We start from the raw sequence: 22317 nt of genomic DNA, 5'->3' as shown, positions 1-22317 counted from the left end.
CTGCCGCCCTGCCGCCGCCACGGCGCCTCCCGGCCGCCTCCCCGCCTCCTGCCGAGGGGCTCCCTGCCCGGGGGGTTCCTGCCGGGGCCCGTCCTGCCTGAGGCCGCCGCTGCCGCCTCCCCGCCCGGCCGCCGTCAGCAGCCAGCGCCGCGCCGCCCGCCATTGCCGCCAGCCCGGCGCCGCCATCTTGGGCCGCGTGCAGGGCGGGGCGCTGCGCCTGCGCGCGGGGCAAGGTGAGGCGGGGCGGCCGCCATCTTAGGGCGGGGAGCGGCCGCTGAGGGGCGCCCGGCACCGCCCCATGGCGGGCTGAGGGGTCGCGGGTCCCTCAGCAGCCGAGAGACCCGCTATTTTCACCTGGAAGTAAATTTATTTTCTTATTTTTAAGTGTAATCCTCTATATTAACAATACATTCCTCACACTTTTGTTTTTTAATTTATTTTTTTTATTAAGCTTCTCACAAGGAACTGAGCATATATACATGACAGCTGGCATGCTAATAAAGTTGTCAAGAACTTTTTTATTTTTCTTCCACACCCCTCCACAGCAGGGGGAAGTTTCAGGCTTCACGCACCTGTTTCAAACCTGCTTCCAGTTCTGACCGTGGTGATAAGACACATGCCCAAAGCTGTAATCTTGCCCACACCAGGTGCCAGAAACATAGAAAAGACAAGCAATTTGAAGACAACAATCCAATAAAGCGACAGGTAGAGGAACAGACCTTGCCAGAGTGCTGTGCTGCAATGTAACACTCTGCGCAGCAGAGTAAATGGGAGTAGTGGTACATCTTAAGGGGTTCAGGCCCTCAAGATGTACAGAAAAAAAAACAGCTATGTAGTATGTAGTAGATCTTTTCCAGTCAGTCTACAGGGGAATGAACATCAGCATTTGACAGCAGCTCTCTCCCACTGCCTAACAGAAGAACCACTTTCATGCTCAGGCCTATTCTTACCATCCCTGTTCTGTTAGTGTCTGACACCTCTGCATCTGAATTAAGATTCGCAACTGATCAAAAGTTCAGAACAAAACGCAATATTGATCATGTTATTGTAACTGAACTAAACCAGCCTTAATAGGCATCTTGCTTCCAGAGTCCTCCTAGTTAGATAAGCCAAAGACAAATCAGTAAGTTTTAGATGTCATGTGTTATACTACCAGTATCTTTTGTACAAAAACCAAGCTCTTAATACAGTACATTCCAACACATCTGTAACTGTGCTACAAGTAACTTGTTTAAAGCCTGTTGAAGTACAAGTCCTTTCCTTAGCTGGGAGTGATCCTCCTAGTCTGGTTCCCATGCAGGCAACACTTAACTGAAATAATCACAAAGGAGTAAAGTTTGGCAGCAGAAGTAGATTCAAAATGATCAAGTTGAACAGTAGTTACAGATTCAGAAGCAATTATGTATCCACAGTATATGTACAGTATAATTAACTTCTCAGAAGAGTTTTCATTGCTATATTTTTAAAGGTTGCCTTCAAATTAGAGATAAGTCCTTTAAATGTTTGAAAGGCATAAAAATTCCCCTTCCCACACAAAACCCCAAACAATGCATTTTAGTTTCAAAAATAATTTGAACCCACAAACAAGCTTGGTATCAGTTAACCTGGTAAAACAGCTACGTGCTAAATAAAAGCACATCTGGTGGAAAGAGCGCAAAGAATGTTAGAAGTGTGCTTAGGTCTTGCTTGCAGCATCTGGCAGTGGGTAGCAGGACAGAGGCAGGAATCTCAGTGGGTCTCCTCCTGTGTCTGTTCTGCAATTGTTTCTGTGGCACTGGCATTGGCAGCAGAGTTCAAAACTTCTCCAAAGTCTCCCCCGGCAGGTTTGTTTCCTCCAACTTTAAACTAGAACATAAAGAGAGCCTCAACATAAAGTTATCTACATAAAACCAGTACCTCTGCACAAAGAGGCTTAACTCTTCTCAGCAGAGCAGCTTCTCCAGGACTGAGCTACCCCCATGACACTCTTTATATTACTTAGAAAATCCTTAAATATCACAGACACACCAGCCTCCCTGGGTCTTCAAGACACAAAGAATGAAAAAGAACGAAGCAGACCTACTTCTAGGGAGTCTGAAGGTTGACACACACACACCCTCAGTTAAAAACAGTACAGGTATGTTGCCTTTTAAGCCAGTTAGGCTTTGAAAGATTCAGAGTTAAAACTAGCTGCTGTGTTGTTCAATTAGGAGCCTTGAACGGTTTTCAGTCTCACGAGCAGATCTTGAGTTCTTTCGTGGAGCCTTGCAGCTATGCTACTTTCTCCAGGCAGTCTGTTCACCGTTTCAATTCTCTCTACAGAAGTTATTTTGTGGTATGGCGTGGCCATTAGTGACAATGAGCTTGCAGAAATCTAATGATTGTCTAATGCTTGTATGCTTCTCATCAAGCCCAGTGTGCCCCTGAGAACATTGGAGTCTGGATCTAGTTACATGTTTTAGTTATTTTTGAAGTTGGTGTTGTTTTAGGTGTTTTTGCATTTTTTGGGGGGGGGGGGGGAGGAAAGAACCTACTAATGGTATTAAGGCTTTTATGAGTAAATTTAGTTTTACAAATATTTTCTGCAGAACCAAAAGTACAAAGACCTTACATAATTTAAAAAGAAGCAACCCAATCTGTACTCCTACATATGATACTAGTCCTTAGGAAGGCACAGAAGTAAAAGCCTAAACTCAGGATATTATATGATTCTATGATATAATACTAGGTGTGTCATACTATCCACTTCTACAGGCTAGATAGCTGTTGATCCATCTAGTTATTAGCATCCTTCTGTTTTTATTCTGAAATCATTAGGCACAGAAACCATTTACACAGTATTTCTAAAGACGTCATCTAAGCACCTTCAACAACTTACCAGTAACATAAAAAATCACACAGGTTACCCAGAGCCCACTTAAGTCTTCTCCATATACACAGCTCCACAGTCACCAGGACTTCTTAGTAATGCTTACCTTTAAGTTCTCAACTTTTTCCTCAAAAGATTTGAATGTAGGAGAATTTCTAGGGACAAAAAGGAACCACAGAATTAAAAATGTATCTAGTTAGCATATAAATATCAGAAAACAAGCAAGCAATTGCTTTTCCCAATGTCAACATGAATTTTGTTTATTTGGGGCTTTTTCCTTGTTTTTAATTTCAGCTTAAAAAAGTTTACATCTGTATATCTATTTATAAAATTGAAGAACACTCAAGCTGCAACTTATTCATGTCAATTAGCCATTGCCAGTCTCAGCTATAGGATCCTTCATTAGAAGATGGAAGAGAGCGCTAGCAATTTCCCCACGCTCCCCCACCCCTCCACACACAGTGATTTCAAACAGGTTTCTGGCTTAAAGGGTTTGTTCAGAAAAGCTTTGTCATCCCTTTTGGATAGCCTACTGTATTACTGCTGGATAAAGCTTGTCAGATTTTTTTTCGCTTGTTGGAGAAAAACAACTTTAATTTAACAGGCTGTGTTTAAATAACAAAATAGTTCACAGTGACATTTTCTGCTAACGTAAGTTTGAGAGACTCCCCCTTGTTTTTTAAGTGCTGGAGACAGCTGTGATTACAAACAGTGCGTTCTGCATATGCAGAGCGGGACAGCTCACAGTGTTCAGTGCTGAGGGACGCTATATTTTTACTACTAGGGTCAAAAGAGTGCCTTGGCGCTCCAATTAGCTGTCACTGACACTTGCAAACTTGTGCAGTAGCTTGTACACCTTTTCTGCCTTTATGCAGAATGGAAAATGCTTGCCCTCCATGGACCAAGGCTAAGGATTCATAGCAGACAAAATAAAGTTACATAAAAATGGAAGAAGTTTTTGTTAACAGGTTAAGCTTCCTTCCCTCCCTTTGCTTGGTGTTTGTGTCAGTCACCCACACCTAGCAGCGCTCTTTCATTTAGGAAAACACACAGTGACATCTGTATTTGAAACCAGATTCCCTCAGGAGATGGAGGGACACAGTGCCAAAAAAAGAATGCAAAGAGAAAAGCAAGCAAGCACTACAAGTCAACAAAAAGACTTTTTAGCTAACCACATTTTCTATTCAGTTCCAAAAGACAGTCCTAAATCAGATGGTGAACTACTGTCTTTTAAACTTGTCAATTACATTTCTAACAGGAAGGCAAAGTGTTACAGTTCTCCAAACATCAGGAAAGTGCACTTAGTCCCATTCCAAATGTCTGATAACCACCACTGGTAAGTAGAAACAAAAAAAATGTATCCTACATAGTCAATTTCCTTCACCAATATGAAGTCTTGTTCTTTCTTGGGTTTGTTTGTTGTTGTTTTTTTTTTTAATCTGTAAAATTACATTTTACTTGATCCCACATATGACAATACATATACCCAACAGCTGGATTATGCATACGTTACCTCATAATAGGCATGCTAATTGAATGCTGTATGGAGCGTATACTAAGTTGCCAGCATTAAGAAAAGAGAAAGCAAAAAGTTAGTTGAAATGATAGACAGCAGAAATTGGCTTAGAAAGCTGATTTCCAGACACCATCTTGGGTAAACAGCCAGTCTTATACAGTCTTAAATAAGAACTGCTTCGTTTTGCTTTTTTTAATTGCTTAGCCATGCACGCATACACATACAACAGAGCAAAAGCTGCAACAATTTTTTCCTTTTTAAAAATATCCAAGTGCCATGCTCATTAGTAAGTACATATTTTTAGCTGAAGTCTGTCTGCTGGTAAGTTTTTTCAAATGAGACATGCTGCATTTACGGTTTTGACAATACCAAGTAGAAAGCAAACAATCCAGAGTTATCAACCAACAGACCTTCCTACTCAAAGAATTAGTCCAAAGGTCAGAGGGCTCCCACTTCAATTCAGTATAATTTATATTGATAAGTGTATAAATTCTATCTAGAGAGAGCAGTTACATCAACCTATATCCAACTTCAGGCTTATGGTGGGGGCAGGGAAAAAGTCCTCGTTTCAACACTTCTGCAATTCACGGAGGATTTCTGTAACCTACCAGCGTTGCTACACTGGTACTGATTGGTGAGAACACACCTACTCCTAGAAAATGGCTGGAGGTAGGTTAAGGGGCTCCCAGATAACTTCAAAACCATCAGTTTCATACTCTGGGACATCCTTATTTACTCTTGATACAAATTAGTCTTAGTGTTAAATGTATCTTGTCAGCTACCACAACAGTAAATTAGAAAAAAGTGATGATTTTTCATAATTGTTTGGAATACTGTTTTTTTGATAGGACTTGATGATGTCTTTCAAGAGAATTCTTTCCATGCTTGTTGGTGGGGGGAAGAATAACAAAAAACCCTCACATTTGATGCACCTCCAAAGCTCAAATTAGTACCTCAGCACAATAGAAGATATGTTCACAAAAGCAAAAGTGGTCATTGCATAGGAAGTTCTCAGAGGCTCATTGGCCAAACACAATGATAGGAAGAAAAACACACATGTAAGAAAGCTTGCCTTAAGGCTGGAATCCCTTAAAGCAGATGTACAACTCCAGGTTTTGTAGGTACAGTGCACTGGGAATCAGATTCATTAAGGCCAGCTGCTGTCCTGCTACACGTCAGTAATGTGTGGCCATGCTTTGTTCCTTTACCCTAAACCTCTTTCTGCTGTTTTTCATCTTCACTGATGGTTTGGCTTCCACAAAGTTTTTCAGCACACACAGAAGATGACTATCTTCAGAAGCATCTTCATATTCCTTTCTCTGCTGTGGATTTCTAGTAATTCTGGTTTCACTGCTCTGTGCCAAGTTTCAGCACAGAACTAGGCTGGTGCTACATAACTCTTTGTAGAGTCACACTGAGCCACTTCCCCTTAGCCTGCAAGAAGTGCCTCAGCAGCTGAGGAAGTTTAAGGCTAAAAAGGGTGAAAGTTACCTTCTTTTTTTTTCCCCATGTTTACAATCTGCAAACCTGCTTGCACAGAAAAGCAACAAGCTATGGAATATTGCAGATCTTCTAACAGGTGCCTAGAGAGCTTTAATCTCACATCACTTAATAGAAGAACCATTTGCATTCTCGAGTTTACTTCTCATGTGATCCACTTGCACATACTCAGAATGTTTTTTAAAGTGTCACTGTAATGTATAGGTTTGGCACAGAATGGTTTGGTTTGCAAGAGCACTGGGTAATCTTAAACATCAAATCATTTGTTCAACGAGTGCGTTCTAAGAAGCAAGATTAAGTCTTGAGAAGCTTTACAAAGATGAGTCAATTTTTCTATTCCCAACTGACAGAATGCCACAAAGCACTCACTCAGCTAGACCTAGAAGCAGGGCAGCTTGAAGATGAGAAGCCCTTTTTTGCAACACCCAGAAGTTAAGACACTAGCTTACATATGAAAGCAAAACCAACACAGTAAGTTCCTCCCTAATCTTCCATATAGTTTGTATTACATTAAAAGGCTTCTGGTCTATTAGAAATTATTATTTTTATAATTACTACATTGCCTCACATTTTGAAAATACAGAGCCATGACAGAGTCCCTGTCCAGAAAATATGCTTAAGAGCTCATAAGCACTAGTGCCTTTTGTTAATAGTCAGGTTTTCAATTGATATGCTGTCAAATGATGACAATTTGAAGTCAATCACATCATGTTTCCAAAGCAAGCAAAAGTTATTCTACAACCTCAGAACAGGGGAAAGATGAGGATTTCTGCTCCATGGTATGGACACAGTGTTAGAGGAGCTAAGCGCAGAGTTATGGTAGTTCAGGAAGTTTGGTGAGAGGTAGTTCAGGAAGTTTGGTGAGAGCTGCATCGTGGTACTACTGCTATTTGGCACATAATACTCATGTTGTCCACATGAGGATGTCTAGCTAATCAAAACATTCGTATAAAGGAGAATAAAGGTATTAAGAAAAACCTGAGAAGGGCCAGAATTTGTTTACAGCACAACAAAAAGCAGAAGAAACAGATAAAGAAAGCACCAGCTGCCTGACTTTGCAATACCAGTCCTCCTTGTTTCAATACTTCTCAAGTTCACAGCTCCATTAGCTAGCTGCCTTATTCCTTTTTTACAACTGTCTCCAGTCCCATCGCATCAATGAACACCCGCATACGTTTTTGGCATGGAAATAATCCAATCACGTCACTACAGCTAAAAAATCCCTAAGTTAAGACAGCACAAGAGGAAGCCATAATGAAGAAACCACTTTGAAGAAAAATGCACACCAATATTCAGTACTTGTTCAAGTATCAGACCCATAAATTCGCAGTTCTAGGAAAAGACTTTGACATCTAATGCTTCCTGAAATTCAGGCTTGTGCCATCTTAAAAGTAGACAGCGCTTTAGGGGTTACATAACCACAGGACCTGAATTCACTGGTTGAATCCCAGTTGAAATCCCAGTTGAACACGATCCTTATGAAAGCGCAAAATGAAGTGTTTCTAATCTCCTAAGTGCAATTAAGATCTAGAACAGCACTAATTCCACCCCCCCCCCCCCTTTTTTTTTTTTAAATCCATCTGCTCCTGAGTTTATATCCATACCTCGGATTTCCATTGCCATGATTTCCCCAGAGCAGCACACAGACAGTGTGACTCCCCAGGCCCTGTCACTCTCACTCCCAGTGGCCTCATTTCTGTTCATGGCCAGGTCGCTGTTGAACACTCTCTACCTTTAGCAATTAGGACGCTCTTGTTGGGTTGGATATTGAGGTATTAAGTTCTTAAGGGCAGAAGAGAGCTAGGAGTCTGTGCTTATCCCTGTCAAATAGAGCACTCCAATAGCAGGATGAGAACACCACAGCCTGATGGAAGGAAGGTGAACCCCATTAGTTAAGCAAGCAGCTGAGCCCTGCATCCCAAAGGCATTTTCAGTCTCCCTCTGTCTTGCTGATGGCTAAAGATGAGATATATTGCAGACGTTCTTACCCTTGAGCAAACTGGGCTCACTGCCTGCCTCCTCTGCAGGCACAACAGAAGGGGCTTGAGCTCCTAGCTCGTGTTCTAGCAGCCAGATCCCTACATCTCTAGAGATCCTATTAGCATCTAAATGGGTACATAATGAGAGAGCACAAAGATGAAGCCAGACAGAGGTGCACACGAGAGGATGAGGCAATAGACAGAAGCTGCTACACAGGAAAAGTTATCTACTGAAAACTTCACACTGAATATTTGCTTAGAGTAACCAGATAAAAGGCACTGCAGCAAAGATAATTAAAATACTCCATGTCCAGAGATGCTGAAGTAATCAGGTCAAAGAGAAGGACTGCTTCACTAGCAAAACCGTGAACGGAGAATGCACAAGCTACCTCACACTTCACCTGTAGTGATTTGATTAGAGTCACAATGCTGAACAACCACTGTAATAGGCACCAGAAAGGGATACAATTTACTCTCTCAAGGCACAAACACTGTACAGACAAAGGAGGAGTTCCGCATGCCATTGACCTCAAAGCCATATTCTGCTTCTTTAAAAAAGAAATCCAGAGTCACTTTAACAGATTCCTTTCTTATACAAAAGAGAGACTATTACATATTATCAAGATTTCATGTCCTGGGACAGTTAGCAGATGAACTTGAAGAAATGTCTTCTGACATTAGAAGAACTGCAGCTTTACATCAACTAACACTGGAGAAAAAAAAAATTACCTTTTACAGACACAACTCATTTAAAGCTTTTAATGGAGACAGTCTGACTACATGCTTAGTTTCAGAAACAGTTCTTGTGCCCACCTTACCTAAAGGAATGTGAAAATGCCTGTAGTCTGCACAATGCCAGAGTAAGCATTAAAGAGAGAAAGGAAGTTCTGATAAATCTGAAGCAAAATAAGTAACTGAAGCTGCACCTCAAAGTTTTTTTTTCCACTAGACTTCAACAAGCAAGAAAGAGGTTAATGGCAGCACTTCAAAAATCAATGGTTGATTTTATTACATTGCTCTCCGATGCAGCAATATTCTGTTCGAATGTGTTTTACTTGTCCAATAATTGAAAAATAAGTTTGATCCACTATTCATAACAAGTTACAAGTGGAGATAAGTTTGATATGTTCCAGCAGTAAAAATGATATAATCAAGGAATTCTAAGCATATGATTAGATTGCATCCAGGAAGAGCTTAGTTTGCATGCAGTTAACAGTACGTGTAATGACAGAAGTTAACATTAAACTTACCTAATTTGTATGAAAGGGCTGTGTCATTTCACACAGTCAAAATATGCTGTTACATACCAATGTTTAGGAATTAAAATAGTCTGCTAAAAGGTAATAAAATCAAGCCACTGCTGTGAGGTAGAACAGCTTACAAACAAGTAAGGCACCATAAAAGGAATTCACACACACAAAATACAAAAAGTCTGTCCTTCAAAACTGTCCTTCAAGTGTGGCATTCCACAAGCTGAGAAAGTCAGGGAACAGAAGTGATGGTGCTACTCGCATTAGGCACACAGAGGCAGGCAGGGATGCTTCTATCTGCAATCCTACCAGAAAAATCGGAGTGGCAGCAAAGGTAATAGCATATGTTGTGTCTCTTGCATATATAAAACACACCCCACAAAACTCTTCCACATCAGGGAGGACATACAGGCACATTTTGCAGCAAGTCACTCAGCACTCCTAAGGCATGCCAAGGGTTCTTGATAGATTAACTTTTAGAAGTGCCAAGTATGTTAACAGCATAAATTTGTTTCAGTGATCTGCTCAAATAGAAAAACACAACTTTTTGTTAAAAACTAAAGAAACCTACTTGACATCTTCTAACTTCTTGGTTATGACTGAACCAACAGTTGAAAAAGCAGCCGAAGCCTTCTGACCAGCCTGAGACAGGGTTTCTGATGTTCTCTTGTATCTGCGTTCAAATAAAATTAAGTCTGCAGTTATTTTAACAGAACACATGAGAAACTTTTAGTGCATATATGTTAAGTTTTATCAAACCCAGAAGTATACTTCAACTTTTGGGAAGAATGGACAAGCTACTTAAGAGACTATTTTGAATCATTGCTGTCTCTTCTGGCTACAGCATATCTGCCACCTCAGATTTCAGATCAGATTCACCAACATATCTCTACTGCTCCAGCTCCAGAACATATGCTATCTGCTACTGTAGGGCTTCAAAAAGAGAAAACAGCACAAATACATGTTATTTTTTAACGTTTTTTGGTAACAAGTGTCTGAAGTCTTATCCATAATGGTTTTGTAAATAAACTTCATACCACAAGATTCTGTATTAAGAGGTACATCCTCACACATTCTAGAAAGTCATTGACTGCAGAAAATGAAGTTCACTCTATGTCTCAAAGTAGAAGTTTTTGTTTACAAAGTTTTCCACGGTAGAAAAGGATACTCTGACTTGGTACACCTTGATATCTTGGTAATGGTATCTCAGTTCTGTTAGTCCAATGTATTAGAATCTCCCATGTTATGGTTAATTCTTATTTTGCATGAGATGGTATGACTAGTAGTGGCCTCAATGAAATAAGTCTATGAATTATTCACACAAATCTTAGTGCAACCTAACTTTGTGTTATCAACACATCTTATTTCACAGAAATAGATGATTTAGACATTAGAACTTCATAGTTTTCATCTCAGACTACCATCATTAAGAGGTACATACGCTGCAGTTGATGTAACATCTTGCCAACTTTTGGTAATGTTCTGCTTTAGTTCCTGTAAGGAGTTAATTCCCAGCTTTCTCTTGATTTCTGCTAAGTGCTTCTCTTTGGCAGCTAGCACTTGTGAGAGTGTCTGGATTTCTTCTTCCACCTATTGCAGCAGAGATGAGAGAATCAAGTTAACAAGTGATCTACACGGCCATTTAACTACATATATAGGAAAAAATACCTACTAGACACCAGTAATGGAAGGGATAGCAGCTTTTTTTTCTTTTAGCATCGCCTCATGGTTGTTTCTAATTACTGAAGGGGAAATCCAACATAGTCTACAACAATAACCAGTTAGTCAGAAAGAAGCCTACTTTCAGCTAGCTCTGTTAGTATAATAGGCGTAAGCAACTGGGTAGCTCTGAAAGACTGTATAGTTAGAAATTACTACCTTTAGACTCCACTGGCCTAAATTGAGCTTGAATATTAGTCAAACCTGGGGCAACCACCAAGCCTGCATGCTCTTTCCACATCAGAAGAGATGCTAGCTTACAGACAACATGAGGAAGCTCAGAGCATGTCTGTTCCACACATGAGTTTTGTCTCCTTTCTTGGCCGTAAAAATTCTTCTGTGGCTGAATTCAGCTCCAGGAGTGTCCTTCCCAGAGCATGCTGGAAAGGAGTTGGAGGGGTGGGAATAGTGGCAGACTGAGTGGTTTAAAAAAAATATAACCTGTTCCACAACTAGAAGAAACTACAATGCCTGTGTACTTTCTTATTTACACATATAGTCAATTAAGTCCCTCAGAAACATGGACCAGGTCATGGTCAGAGGCTTACAGCCTACAGAATAGCACTGTAGAACTGTTTGACAGAGGCACTAAGGCAACATGTACAAAGGTAGGCATCCAAGCCTACTTTCTTCATCAAGACCGGGCCACCCTACTTTAGGATATCAGGCTGCCTACTCATTTAATCCCCTTTGAGGGAACACCAATATCCTTAATGCACCTTGGGTTTGGATACCTGTATAAAGATCAGCCTGACAGCTGAGCAGGACCAGATTCCCCTGCCACCTTCAATTGAATGTTTCTGCGTGGAACAATACTCAGGACTACTAAAAACAAAGCCTGACTGAAAAGTTGTATGTTTATTTCACAGCTAACCTTGGTATGCCAAACTTTTAAGCTTATGCTAGTTTCTTTTATTCCCTTTAGGGTCCTAAAGTCACAGGGAGCTACAAAGGAAAGAAGTCTACTCAATGAAACTTGACTTTAATGACTTATGAAATGCATACACCAGGCTTGAATATTTTACTGTCCCTCAACAAGTGCTACTTTAATTGCTCTTAAAACTTCTGCTACTGTTAAGTATAGACAAGAATAGTTACACAGTTAGCAATTAGCAAAGTAGGGTACACATGGAGTTTACTACAAAGCATCCTTCATGAGAACAGCTTTAATCACACCATAGCAATAGAGATAACACTTGGTACTGGCCTCTAACCATGTTCTCTGACAGCTTTTTTTTCCCACCCTTAGGTGAGAAAGGGGTGGACAAAAGAGTTAGACATCTATAAATTCTGTTTTAAGCTCTGTTTACTACGAACTTTTAGCTTAATTCCCTGTAGTTATAACTGGAGTTTCTTCCTGACATGTTCCCTTTCTCCTCACACCCTGCAACACAGAAGACTGCAGTACCCAGCTTCACTCAGAATTAATACACATTGCATTAGTTGTATGTTCAGAGACATGGATTTTAATTCTCAAAACCAAGAACTTAAGAACTATTTAAGAGATTTACCTTAGCAAGCTCTCTCCTTAGCTCATCCTGTTCTTCTTCTGAGAGTGTTTCTGCCATACCCACTGTAGCAGCAGCATCCTCTCCAACCTCAGGTATAGAGTCAGTTCTCAGCAGCCCTAGAGGTGAACAAACCATTAGAAGTCAGATCATTGTGCATTTGCCAGACAACAACTACATGCTGACATACAGCTCTTTCATGCCAGTTTATATATAAGACCGATGACAGGATACCAGAGTCACACTCCAAGTACTACGGCATACAGGAGACCAGAAGACATTTTACTGTTTCATTCTATCAAGTTGCAATAAAACTCAATATAATCTCAACTTCTGCTATAGGAGGAGACTGGAAACTTGTTGAGAACGACCTGGCCCACTACTCTGATGAAAACCAAGGCTCAGAGCACATCTGAACCACAGAGCAGTTCGCACACAACCTCTGCCCAGGACTTCATATGATTACTGCTCTGAATTGCCCCTGCAACGCTAACTCTGGAGACGTTAGAGGTGCTCGGAACCAGCAAAGAAGGCTCGCTCCCTCCCTCCCTGCTCTCTAGATCAGAGAAAAATGTCTGTTCTCAGCAAACTGGGAACTGCCATGGCCACAAGCAAGTTCAGCACCACAAGTGGGGAACTCCTCCCCATATGCAGTGCTTGACCTTTCTGCCCCTCATAACTGGAACTGCCATAGCTAGGAAGTCACAGAGAGCCTGGAACTAGAAGTAAAATCCAGCCACAGAAGAGCAGCTTAAGACAGATGAGAAGCCCAGAGACAGTTTAAGACCAAAAGGCCTCCACTGCAGACAAGGTGGTGGAGTGCTGAGAAGGGACTGAGGAGGATGTCAGTCAGCTCTTCCACTCCTCCCCTTCCAAATCCAGAAACCAGAACTGTGCTGAACCCCTCTGTATGAATCTCAAACACCCCTATGACCCCTCCCAGCCTTTGTCTTCACACCTTCATGAAGAGGAGGGAGAACAGCATTCTTCACATCACTACGATGTGCTCAGTTTTAAGAACTCCATTTTGAACTCCAGCAGGCTCGGTGCTGCAACCACCTCCCCGGGGAGCCTGTCCCAGTGCCTGACCACCCTCTGGGTGCAGACCCTTTCCCTAACCCCCAGCCTGACCCTCCCCTGTCCCAGCTCCATGCCGTTCCCTCGGGTCCTGTCGCTGTCCCCAGAGAGCAGAGCTCAGCGCCTGCCCCTCCGCTCCCCTCGTGAGGGAGCTGCAGGCCGCCATGAGGCCTCCCCTCAGCCTGCTCTGCTCTGAACAAACCAAGTAACGCAACAAACAGCATAAGATTTCCCATTTTGTATCTTTTTAGCTGATATGTAAACACAGTTCACCAAAACGAGGGAATCTTGTACTAATTTGCAAAGAGACCAATTTGCAGAGAGATCGGATGCTGGAATGGTTACAGGATCCCAGAACTAACACTCACCAAGAGGTAAAATAGCTGTATATATAGTAAAATAGAGTAAAATGAAGAGCCTAACGAATTAAACCACTGAGATTTTTTTTTAAATGATAGTGGAGGGTGACAAACCCAATAACTCAGGAAAAGCAGAGTTATGGGTGGATCTTTTCCAGCTATTAGCCAGCTATTCTGTTAACAAAGCCTGGCACTGAGGCGTTTCAGGGGTACCAAGAGAACAATTGCCTCCTCTATCCTTTCACAGGGCTGGAAGCATGCATCCGTTCAGACAAGTTGAGGGCACATTAGTGTTCCCTTGCTAGCACCACAGTGATTAACCAGATCAATCCCACCCTGGTTTCAGCAGCTGTTGATGGCATTACATGATAGCGTTTGGCTTGAGAATCCAACAACTCATTAACGAGCAATGTTACATCACTGTTAATTTCCTTGTGAGGCTTGGTATCAAACAGCTACATCACAACACACTGAAAAAGCCTGGGGAAAAAAAAAAGAAATTCTGCAAGGCTGTAATTCTATAAAATATGCTCCCAGCAGCTGTCAAGTCTATAAGAAGAGACGACAACTTGATCAAGTTAAACTAAAGCAAAGCTCAATTTCCACAAATTCTCTCCCTAACAATATGTTTCCCACCTCTATTTGTGCCCAGAACAGTAGAAGCACACTGCTGTATGGCCAGAATGTGTGTAAGTAGCAAGTCAGCTGTGGAGCACAGCAATCAGGAACCATACTGAATCCTGCATTTATGAAACCAGCACCACATCTTCCCCAGAGAATTATGTCTGTCTTAAACATAAGAGAGCCTACAGGCTTCCCACTTATTTTCTGGCAGGAATCTAAAGGGGGACACAGAGGGTTCAAGTCTAATGCCCAAATAAAACACAGCACTACAGCCCAAAACACTGAAGGATTACAGCTCATGTCCCACAACCAGATCACTTATTTATACATCAACACATTTCCTTTTTATAACACCAAGCCATTAGGAATGCCATGACTTTGTCTAATTGCTACTTATGCTATTACATATGCCCAACAGAAGGAAGAAAATCAAACTGCACTTTTCTCTGATGCACTGTCATCCTCTGCAAACTGTCCTCTTCCTGACAGCAGGTTTCGAGTTAGGTTAGCAATCCCTTTAAGGGCTACAGACCTCACCACTTCAAACCCAAATTTGAGATGCTTTTCAAGCACCAAAGAGCACACTGCCTACAGAGCATTAGCACATCCTGCTGAGAGGCTGCTCAATCTGGTTAGGAAGGGTCATCTGGATTATCTCACCAAAAATAGATCAAGCGAACTCAGGGGCAGAAAAACAGGCTGGATTGCCTCCCACATCATCAGCTTGCATTTGGGGAATATCCTTTACCTTTGGAAAAGTGGTGTTTCAAGGCGGTTTCTGCTGCTTCTTGCAGCACAACGCTGAACTTGAGGTTCAACACTAAGCAGCATGGGAAAGATCTCACCTCGCCTCCCCATTTACAGATGGTTTGGGAAGATAGGAAGCCACTGCTAATCAAATGCCTCCACACCTCACCTAGCTCATCTCGTCACACCTTCCCTTCTTGCTTTCTGTCCCCCTCCCACATGATACTCCTCCTTCAGTCCCATCTGAAGCATGCAGACACCTGCCACCCGCGCTCTCACCCCATTACTGTTCACCTCTGCCCTGGCATTATTCCCGCTCTCACGTCACTACTTGCAAGACATGGTGCACCTGCAAGGCAGAGCTTGGCCTCCGTTCTTATTTCACAGTGCCTTACTTCTCTTTAGAGTTGCAAAGCACTTAAAACTCAGTCATTGGATACCCTGCTGTAACCAAGTTTAGTGTGAGCATTTCAAATCTCTTCAGCAGAGGGGAAATTCTGCAGAGAGAATCCAGTAGCTGGAAGTAGTTAGCCTGTATTGGGAAAACTTGCCTAGTTTTAAGGTCAGTTTTTAGGTGTCTGCTTTTCTAAGACTGAGAAATTATCCCAACAGTTGATTAGATCTAGTTAAATGAACCAAATAAAGACATTAAGAACTCAGTTTGTCAGGTCTCTGCAGATCACAAGCAGTCAAAAGAAATAAGACTTAAGCCCACGTTCCTCTTACAGGGCAGATGAAGCATTCGGTTCTCACTCAGGTTTTGGTCTGTGCTTTGCTGTTTTCAACCCACGTTTGTTACCCATCTTGACCTGAAGTTCCTACCACTTCCTGGCCCGAAGGCAGAGATTAGCAACACACACCAGCCGTTTCAGGAAGCACTGGTCACTTCAGATGAGCAACCTTTTGGGTGGGGAAGGGTTTGCCTTTACAAAACCTTACCTTTAGACAGACCTTCTGTGCCAAAACACTCATTGCAAGTGTCTGATATGTAGTTGGCAAAGCTAAAGAAAAAGCTAAAGGTACTTGTTAGAGCTCAGAAGAACAAGCTGCCGAATGATCTTAAATTTATAGTATGATGTGGCTAAAAGAGGGGATTTATTTCACAATATCTAAGAAAGATTGAAGATGAAGTGCTTCCCCTTTCAGTGAAAACGCCAGTCCCGTTTTTTCAGCCTCAGAAAGGGAATCCTTTGGCCTCTCCCAAACACCATAAAACCATTCAAAGTGAATGAAGAAGAAAACAGCAAAAGGTTGGCACTTGCTGTGATGCATTGCCACTAGGTACTGAGGGCTGCTGCTCCCCTTTTCAGAGGAGGACAAGGTGCAGAGCTAGAGCTGACCGCTGCTCCTCAGCGCCCTGCAGCTCATCTGGGTCATGCAGAGGTTTGGTTTCGTTCACACCCCCGGGGGTTGCAAGACTTTAAAGAACAAGCCCACAAAGGAAAAAAAAAAAAAAAAGCCATCACATCTAACTTAGCTTTGCTTCATCACGCTGGAAGGAGGGCTAAACCTTCTGTTTTTCATTACTCCAGAGAATCGAGCACTGAAAAATCCAGTCCAGCAGCAAGGAACAGAGGTCACCAGCTGGGAGCTGCTCAGGGTAGGCTCTAGGCACCAGCACAGGGCACCTGCTGCTGCAGCACAGCACCTAACAGCTGCTTCCTCCAGAGCATGCTAAGTGAGGAGAGATAAGGTTTTACAGGACATTTTTGTCAAGCAGCTAAGTGTTTTTTGTTGTGTTTTTTTTGTTTGTTTGTTTTGTTTTTTACATATATATACACTCAGGCAGCAGCAGGTAGTGTAATTTCAGAGCTCCAGTCTAAGCATATAATTCCTACACTTCCTCCCCCCCCAAAAAAAAAAATGTAATCTAATCAAACTAGCCTGGCTACATCAATCTTGCAGATGTTGTCCTTTTGTTCCTAATTTTTTTGCTTTGTTTCCCCACAAACTGCCTTCCTACAGAGTTGATGAGTAAGATAAAGGTGGTAGATGCACACGAGATATTACCTCCATGAGATCCCAGAGCCCACAGACCACACAGATAACAGCAGTACTTCACTTATGCTGGCCTTTCAGCCCAGCCACAGATCCCTCACACGAGCAGATCCTTTCTACAGATACTAGCCACTCAGCTTCCCATACCACACTGTGACAAACAGAGAGCAGGACGTTACCAGGCTTCGTCAGTGTCGGCGACCCAGGCGGAGAAAGGTTTATGCCGGGTGAGAGGTACAGGTAGTTTCTGTCTACTCCCGAGTTGAAATCGAAGGGCGACTTGTAATCCTCGGCCAGATCCATGTCAGAAAGCTCAGAGCACGTAGCCACCCTCTGCTGCTGCCGAAGGAGGCATCCTGGCTTTCGGCAGCCACAGGGCTTCCTTCAGCCCTCGTTTCCTCACCTGGCACTCACCGTACAAAAACTCCTCCTAAAAGTCAGCCGACACCTCTCCCATGTTTGATAGAGCCGTCCAGTGAGGAATTTCTTAACCACGCCGTAGCTTCTGCTGTTTACATGGCACAAAGTTGAGTTCCTGTAAATTTATAACTGGGGCTGGACTTAAACAGACCGTGCCTTTGCCAAACAGAAGCCCAGGAGCCGTGCACTGAATGGAGAAACCTTCGCCCTTACTGCAAGAATGGCACCAAGAATTTTCAATCATTTAAATAAAAAAGGGTCAGCTGACAGCAGCCACACCAGGATATCCTTAATCTTCTAGGACACAAAAGGATTAGTAGCCGTAATCTACCCTATATACCATCTGGGGAGGACTTTTTCCTCTGATTAATGGAAAATTCTGCCTGTGTAACTCTTGTCTCTCCAGCTGTGAGTGCCAGAAGCCCGGCTCTGCGAGCTCAGGAGGTGACAGAGCAGCCCTCGTCTCAAGGGCTGTGCTGGAGACACCACCCAGCTCCACGGTGGTGAAGATGTGCACTGCGGTATTTGACAGCTTCGTATCTATATATGAAGCTGTGTTTGGGGCTTTTTTCCCTCCATTTTCTTTAAAAAAACACTGTTGAGGTGCACTGCCCGTGCCCTTGGTGCGTCAGGCAGCCTTACGGCAGGAACTGGTAACGCTGGAAGGCACGGCCCTCATCCTGGTGTTTTGCCACGTGTACTATGAAGAAATCAGCAATGATTTCCTGAACGGAGCCCTCCCAACCCCACGCCCTCACCTGGGCTCCGAGCTGCAGCCTGCACGCAGAATTAACCAAAAGGCAGCTCTCCTTTTCCTCCGCCACAGGAGCAGAGACACGAGGCCACTCTGCTCAGAGCCACAGCAGCGGAGGAGCCCTGCAGCACAGCCACCTCCATGAACTCCCCAGGGCTACCAGAAGAAAGCACACCACTTAAATTTTTAGCTTCTCACTTCCACCGCAGGAGCAGGCCTTTGGGCTAATTAAAGAGCAGCTCCTTTGGGCTGCAGACCTACTTTGGTTTCTGGCACAGGCTGCCTGCAGGCTCCTAACAATGAGCGCACGCAAGCCCGAAACACAGCTCTGCTACTGCCTGAAACCACTCAGAAGACGACAATACAACATCCCTCTGCGTTTCTGACACGTGACTGCAGCAGCGGCCAGAAATATTGTCAAGTTCACCCCAAAAAGTTCAAAGCTTTGGTGGCAGTGCCCTACAGCCTCTCCTCATGCAGCTCAGAGGCAGCCTGTGCCCTGTGCAGCAGCTTGGAGCCGCTGTCTAGCTGGGTTAGCCACCAGGACAAGCTGTTAGACGAGGCATACTGCAAAGCTGAATGTTTTCCACCACCACTTCCCTGAAACAAAAGCACGAAGGGGGGTTTACCACCGGCAAGTTGACAGCCCCAGAGAATCACTCACTGGGAGCAAATCGATGCGAGCTACTTGCAACTGTCCTGACGTGCTGTTAGAGCTAAAAACATCCCTTGTGATCCATTCATGCCACCAGTACCACCATTTCCCGGGCTAGGGCATGAATGAGACTCAACATTGATGTTCCTGTGGCTCACAGGAAACGCCCCGTGCTGCTTTTTCAATAGATGGCATGCGGCAAAACTCGATCTGGGACTCTTCCTGTATGTCTGCTATGCAAAAGGCACTCTCACATCCCGTCTGGCACCTGGCTTGCTGGTCTGAGGTTACTGCCCCAGCCACCCACTGCTACACAGACACCAGCGTGTGCCACACGTCCTCACTGCAGCCTGAGAGATGATGTCCCCCCGAGCGAGGCTCCTCCTCGGTCACCTCAGCCAGGTCACCCCCAGCCCTCCACAGCCCCAACACTGCAGGGCCTCCACTCTCCAGAGGAATTTGGAGCCCACACAGCTGGCTCAAGCTGAGTTAAGGCTGCAAAGCCATGCTCTGTTAGATGTGTCTTGCCCTCCTCAACAGATAGGAAAGCCTAAAAGCACTTACTTGCTCCACAGACAGGTAGCAGTGGGGTTCTGCTCACGACCCCTGAGATTTAAACTGAAGATTTCGCTGTGGATGCTTCTGCTGCTCCAGAACTTGTACTGCTTTGTTATCCTGACTGGCTAAGGACAAACAGGTTGGCCCTTCAGGCACCTGCACCATGTTAGAAGACTGACACGAAGGTAAATTACTTCTGTCAAGGATGCTTGAACCAATTACTGACAAGTTCAAGCGAGTATCACAGAGTGCTCAGCAAGGCATTACCACCACATCTCCCACCACTAATCACCCCATAATCAGTTCTGTTAGGGTCTGAGTGTTTGAAGCTTTTCCAGGTAGCTATTTAGCATTACCAGGTAGCACAGATTGTGCTCGTGGATTATATGGGAAGAAGCACAGCTAGCACAGCCAGAAAGGCTGAGCAAACACCACTAAGCAGACATTTGCCTGCTTACTGCCAGGCGCTGCTCTTTCTTCAGGTACCCTCTGCTCCCCAGCTCTCTAGCTGCAACCCCAGCCTGCTGCTGGCCAGCACCAATTTACACCAAGCAGTGCTGTTCACAAGAGCTAAAAAGCCACTTAAGCATCTTAAGCCAGCGTAGGCTCCGTAGCATCAGGTTGATCTTCAAAGCCTCACCACCTTACGGACCCATAAGGCCTCAGATCAGGCGCCGAAAGGCTTTAAGACTGCTCTAAGAGGAAAAGATGCCATGAGGCAATAAGACAGAAAACCAGATACTCGGCAAGCCTTAAATCGGTGCATTTATGCTCTCATTTCCATGCTGTGCTATCTGCCCCTTCCTTTAGAAACCAGAAGCTCTTTCAGCCCCCAAGATTTGTTAATAGTGGAGCTGTGGAGATATAGCAACAGATGAACAGTCACAATTCGGGCTCCTGCAGCCCTGTTAGGGACAGCCAGCAGACCTTCAGGTGGAGGTTTAGGTGTCTGCTGTCTCCTGGCAGCACCCAACTCACCGCCACCATCCTCGCTAACACCTCAGCCTCCCCCCAGGACCTCCTCTGGACCAAACCTGCACACGACAGCACTGCCCAGGAGGGCTCTCTGTACAGAGACAGCTCCCCCAACATTTTCTCAGCACTGAACTGTCCTCATTCACCCACATTAAAGAACAGATCTGTTAGAATGACCAGGTGAGATGTACTGTCCTATAACATGGATGCTTTTGGGTTCATGACTACCAGGTTACTGGTGCTGCTCCTTTTTTAAGGCCAGAGTCTCAGCCTGCAGCATTTCAGCCCGCTGAGGCAGATCTCAGCAAGGGCAGCAGTTCTCATCCCTCCTCCCCCCAGTCCAATTACAAACAGGCTAATTTCCTGAGATATTGCAAAGCATTAAACCCATTAGATCCGTGCTGCAGCATATTCTGCAGCCAGACAAGATGATACCGTAAGATTCACAGCCTGTTTATGTCAGATAAAAGTCACACAGCTTCTCCACTACCTTTTGAAGCCATCTCCTCTAGCATTTAAGGTTTTTGTTAGGGAGAACTCCCTGCCTCATTGCAAAGTGCTGTGTCTCAGAGGCCAGAACAATCCCGTTTGTCCATTCCAGCAGTAATGGGTGAAAAATGTTTCCAGCCCACACCGAGAGCCCAGGCCAAAGGACGCTGAGTGAGCCATCAGGTAGGCACTGCACGACCTTTGGAGAAGCCAGGCCAAAACGAGAACACAGAGGAACGCTTCCAAACAAGATTAACCGAATCAAAACCCTGCCAGGTAGGTTTTAGAGGAATTTGTATTTTTTTATTTGATTTCAGCTGCTTATCCCAGCTCCACTGCCATTCTCTAGAGACTCTGATCCCGCGTTCAGAGACAAATGGGGAAAACGTCAGAAAAATATTGCTGAGCTGCAGCTAGATGGCACTTGGAAGAGATTAGAAGGCTGTGGCGTGGAACAGCGTTGTTTTAAAGTTTGAGCATGTAAGTTTGCAATCTAATTAAAAGCTTTACTAGAGGGCGTTTGATTGGAACGACTCGCAGCTTCCCCCAGAAGACAGCTCTGATCTGTGCTCTGCAGCCTCCTGCCTCTTCCAGCTGCACATTGGCGCTTCTGGCTCTGGAAAGCGGCTCTGGGAACCCACAGAGCTAACCTCACAGCATCAGGTCCTGCCACAAAACGCTGCTGGGAGTGACAGAAACAAAGCAGGCTGAGTTACTGATTCATGAATCATGTGTTATGAGATTTAGAAAGGAAATTTAAAAGGCAAAGCACTGAAAAAAGCACTATTTGTAGGTTTAGCAAGGCTAAATTCAGCAATGCCAGCAAACACTGAGTGCTTGAGGTACGGACTAACTCCCACAAAACCAGTTACTGGGTTTGCACCTGATTTGGCACAGCAAAGGGTGTAGATGTGCTATGAGGGACAGAAGCACGGCAGGCAGCAGTACCAGAAGCACCTCCGCAACCAAGCAGCACACAAACAGGGCTCAGAAGCACTCTGCCAAATACTCCGTATTTACTCCAAAAGGACTGCCTACATTTTGTTCACAAAATGAACAAGCAGCAGGCAGCTCGTTGGGCACGATACCTGACTTCAGACCTTTAACTCAGAAGTGGCTCCTGGCAAACGTGTTGAAAAGCCACTCACTTCTCCCTGAGCCCCATTCTCCAGAAGACAAGTGAGCATCCACCTCTTCGGCAGGAAGAATGTACTCTTGTAACACAGAAAAGCTGGAAGACAAGCTACCTGTCAGTGCCACAGAATTCAACCGAAGGTACTTCTAACAGGACATTTCTGCCAGACCATGACTTAACACTTGGCTAAAGAGCCTCCTGTGAGG

The 22317-nt window shown here is 44.0% G+C and overlaps 1 protein-coding gene across 12 annotated transcripts in view; it reads right to left on the bottom strand.

The window, feature by feature from the left end:
• Window positions 1–420: 420 nt before the first annotated feature.
• TPD52 (tumor protein D52) overlaps window positions 421–22317 on the bottom strand; it is a 35510-nt gene continuing 13613 nt past the window's right edge. For 7 of the 12 annotated variants that reach the window (XM_038173925.2, XM_038173929.2, XM_038173920.2 and 4 more), the window contains exons 2-8: window positions 12324–12439; window positions 10535–10683; window positions 9665–9766; window positions 8662–8688; window positions 4362–4403; window positions 2955–3003; window positions 421–1845 (exon numbers count right to left, since the gene is read on the bottom strand). In XM_038173925.2, the coding sequence (XP_038029853.1) occupies window positions 1729–1845; window positions 2955–3003; window positions 4362–4403; window positions 8662–8688; window positions 9665–9766; window positions 10535–10683; window positions 12324–12439 (602 nt within the window). In that variant the 3' untranslated portion in view covers window positions 421–1728. Of the gene's footprint in view, window positions 1846–2954; window positions 3004–4361; window positions 4404–8661; window positions 8689–9664; window positions 9767–10534; window positions 10684–12323; window positions 12440–17304; window positions 17519–22317 lie in introns of those variants that run through there. The other 5 variants (XM_072034504.1, XM_072034506.1, XM_038173923.2 and 2 more) reach the window with 4 other exon arrangements.

This window comes from Anas platyrhynchos, chromosome 2 (genome assembly GCF_047663525.1).
Source record: "Anas platyrhynchos isolate ZD024472 breed Pekin duck chromosome 2, IASCAAS_PekinDuck_T2T, whole genome shotgun sequence".
Classification (NCBI taxonomy): domain Eukaryota; kingdom Metazoa; phylum Chordata; class Aves; order Anseriformes; family Anatidae; genus Anas; species Anas platyrhynchos.
The sequence above is the reverse complement of the archived record's forward strand: the minus strand, read 5'-3'. Positions and strand labels throughout refer to the sequence as shown.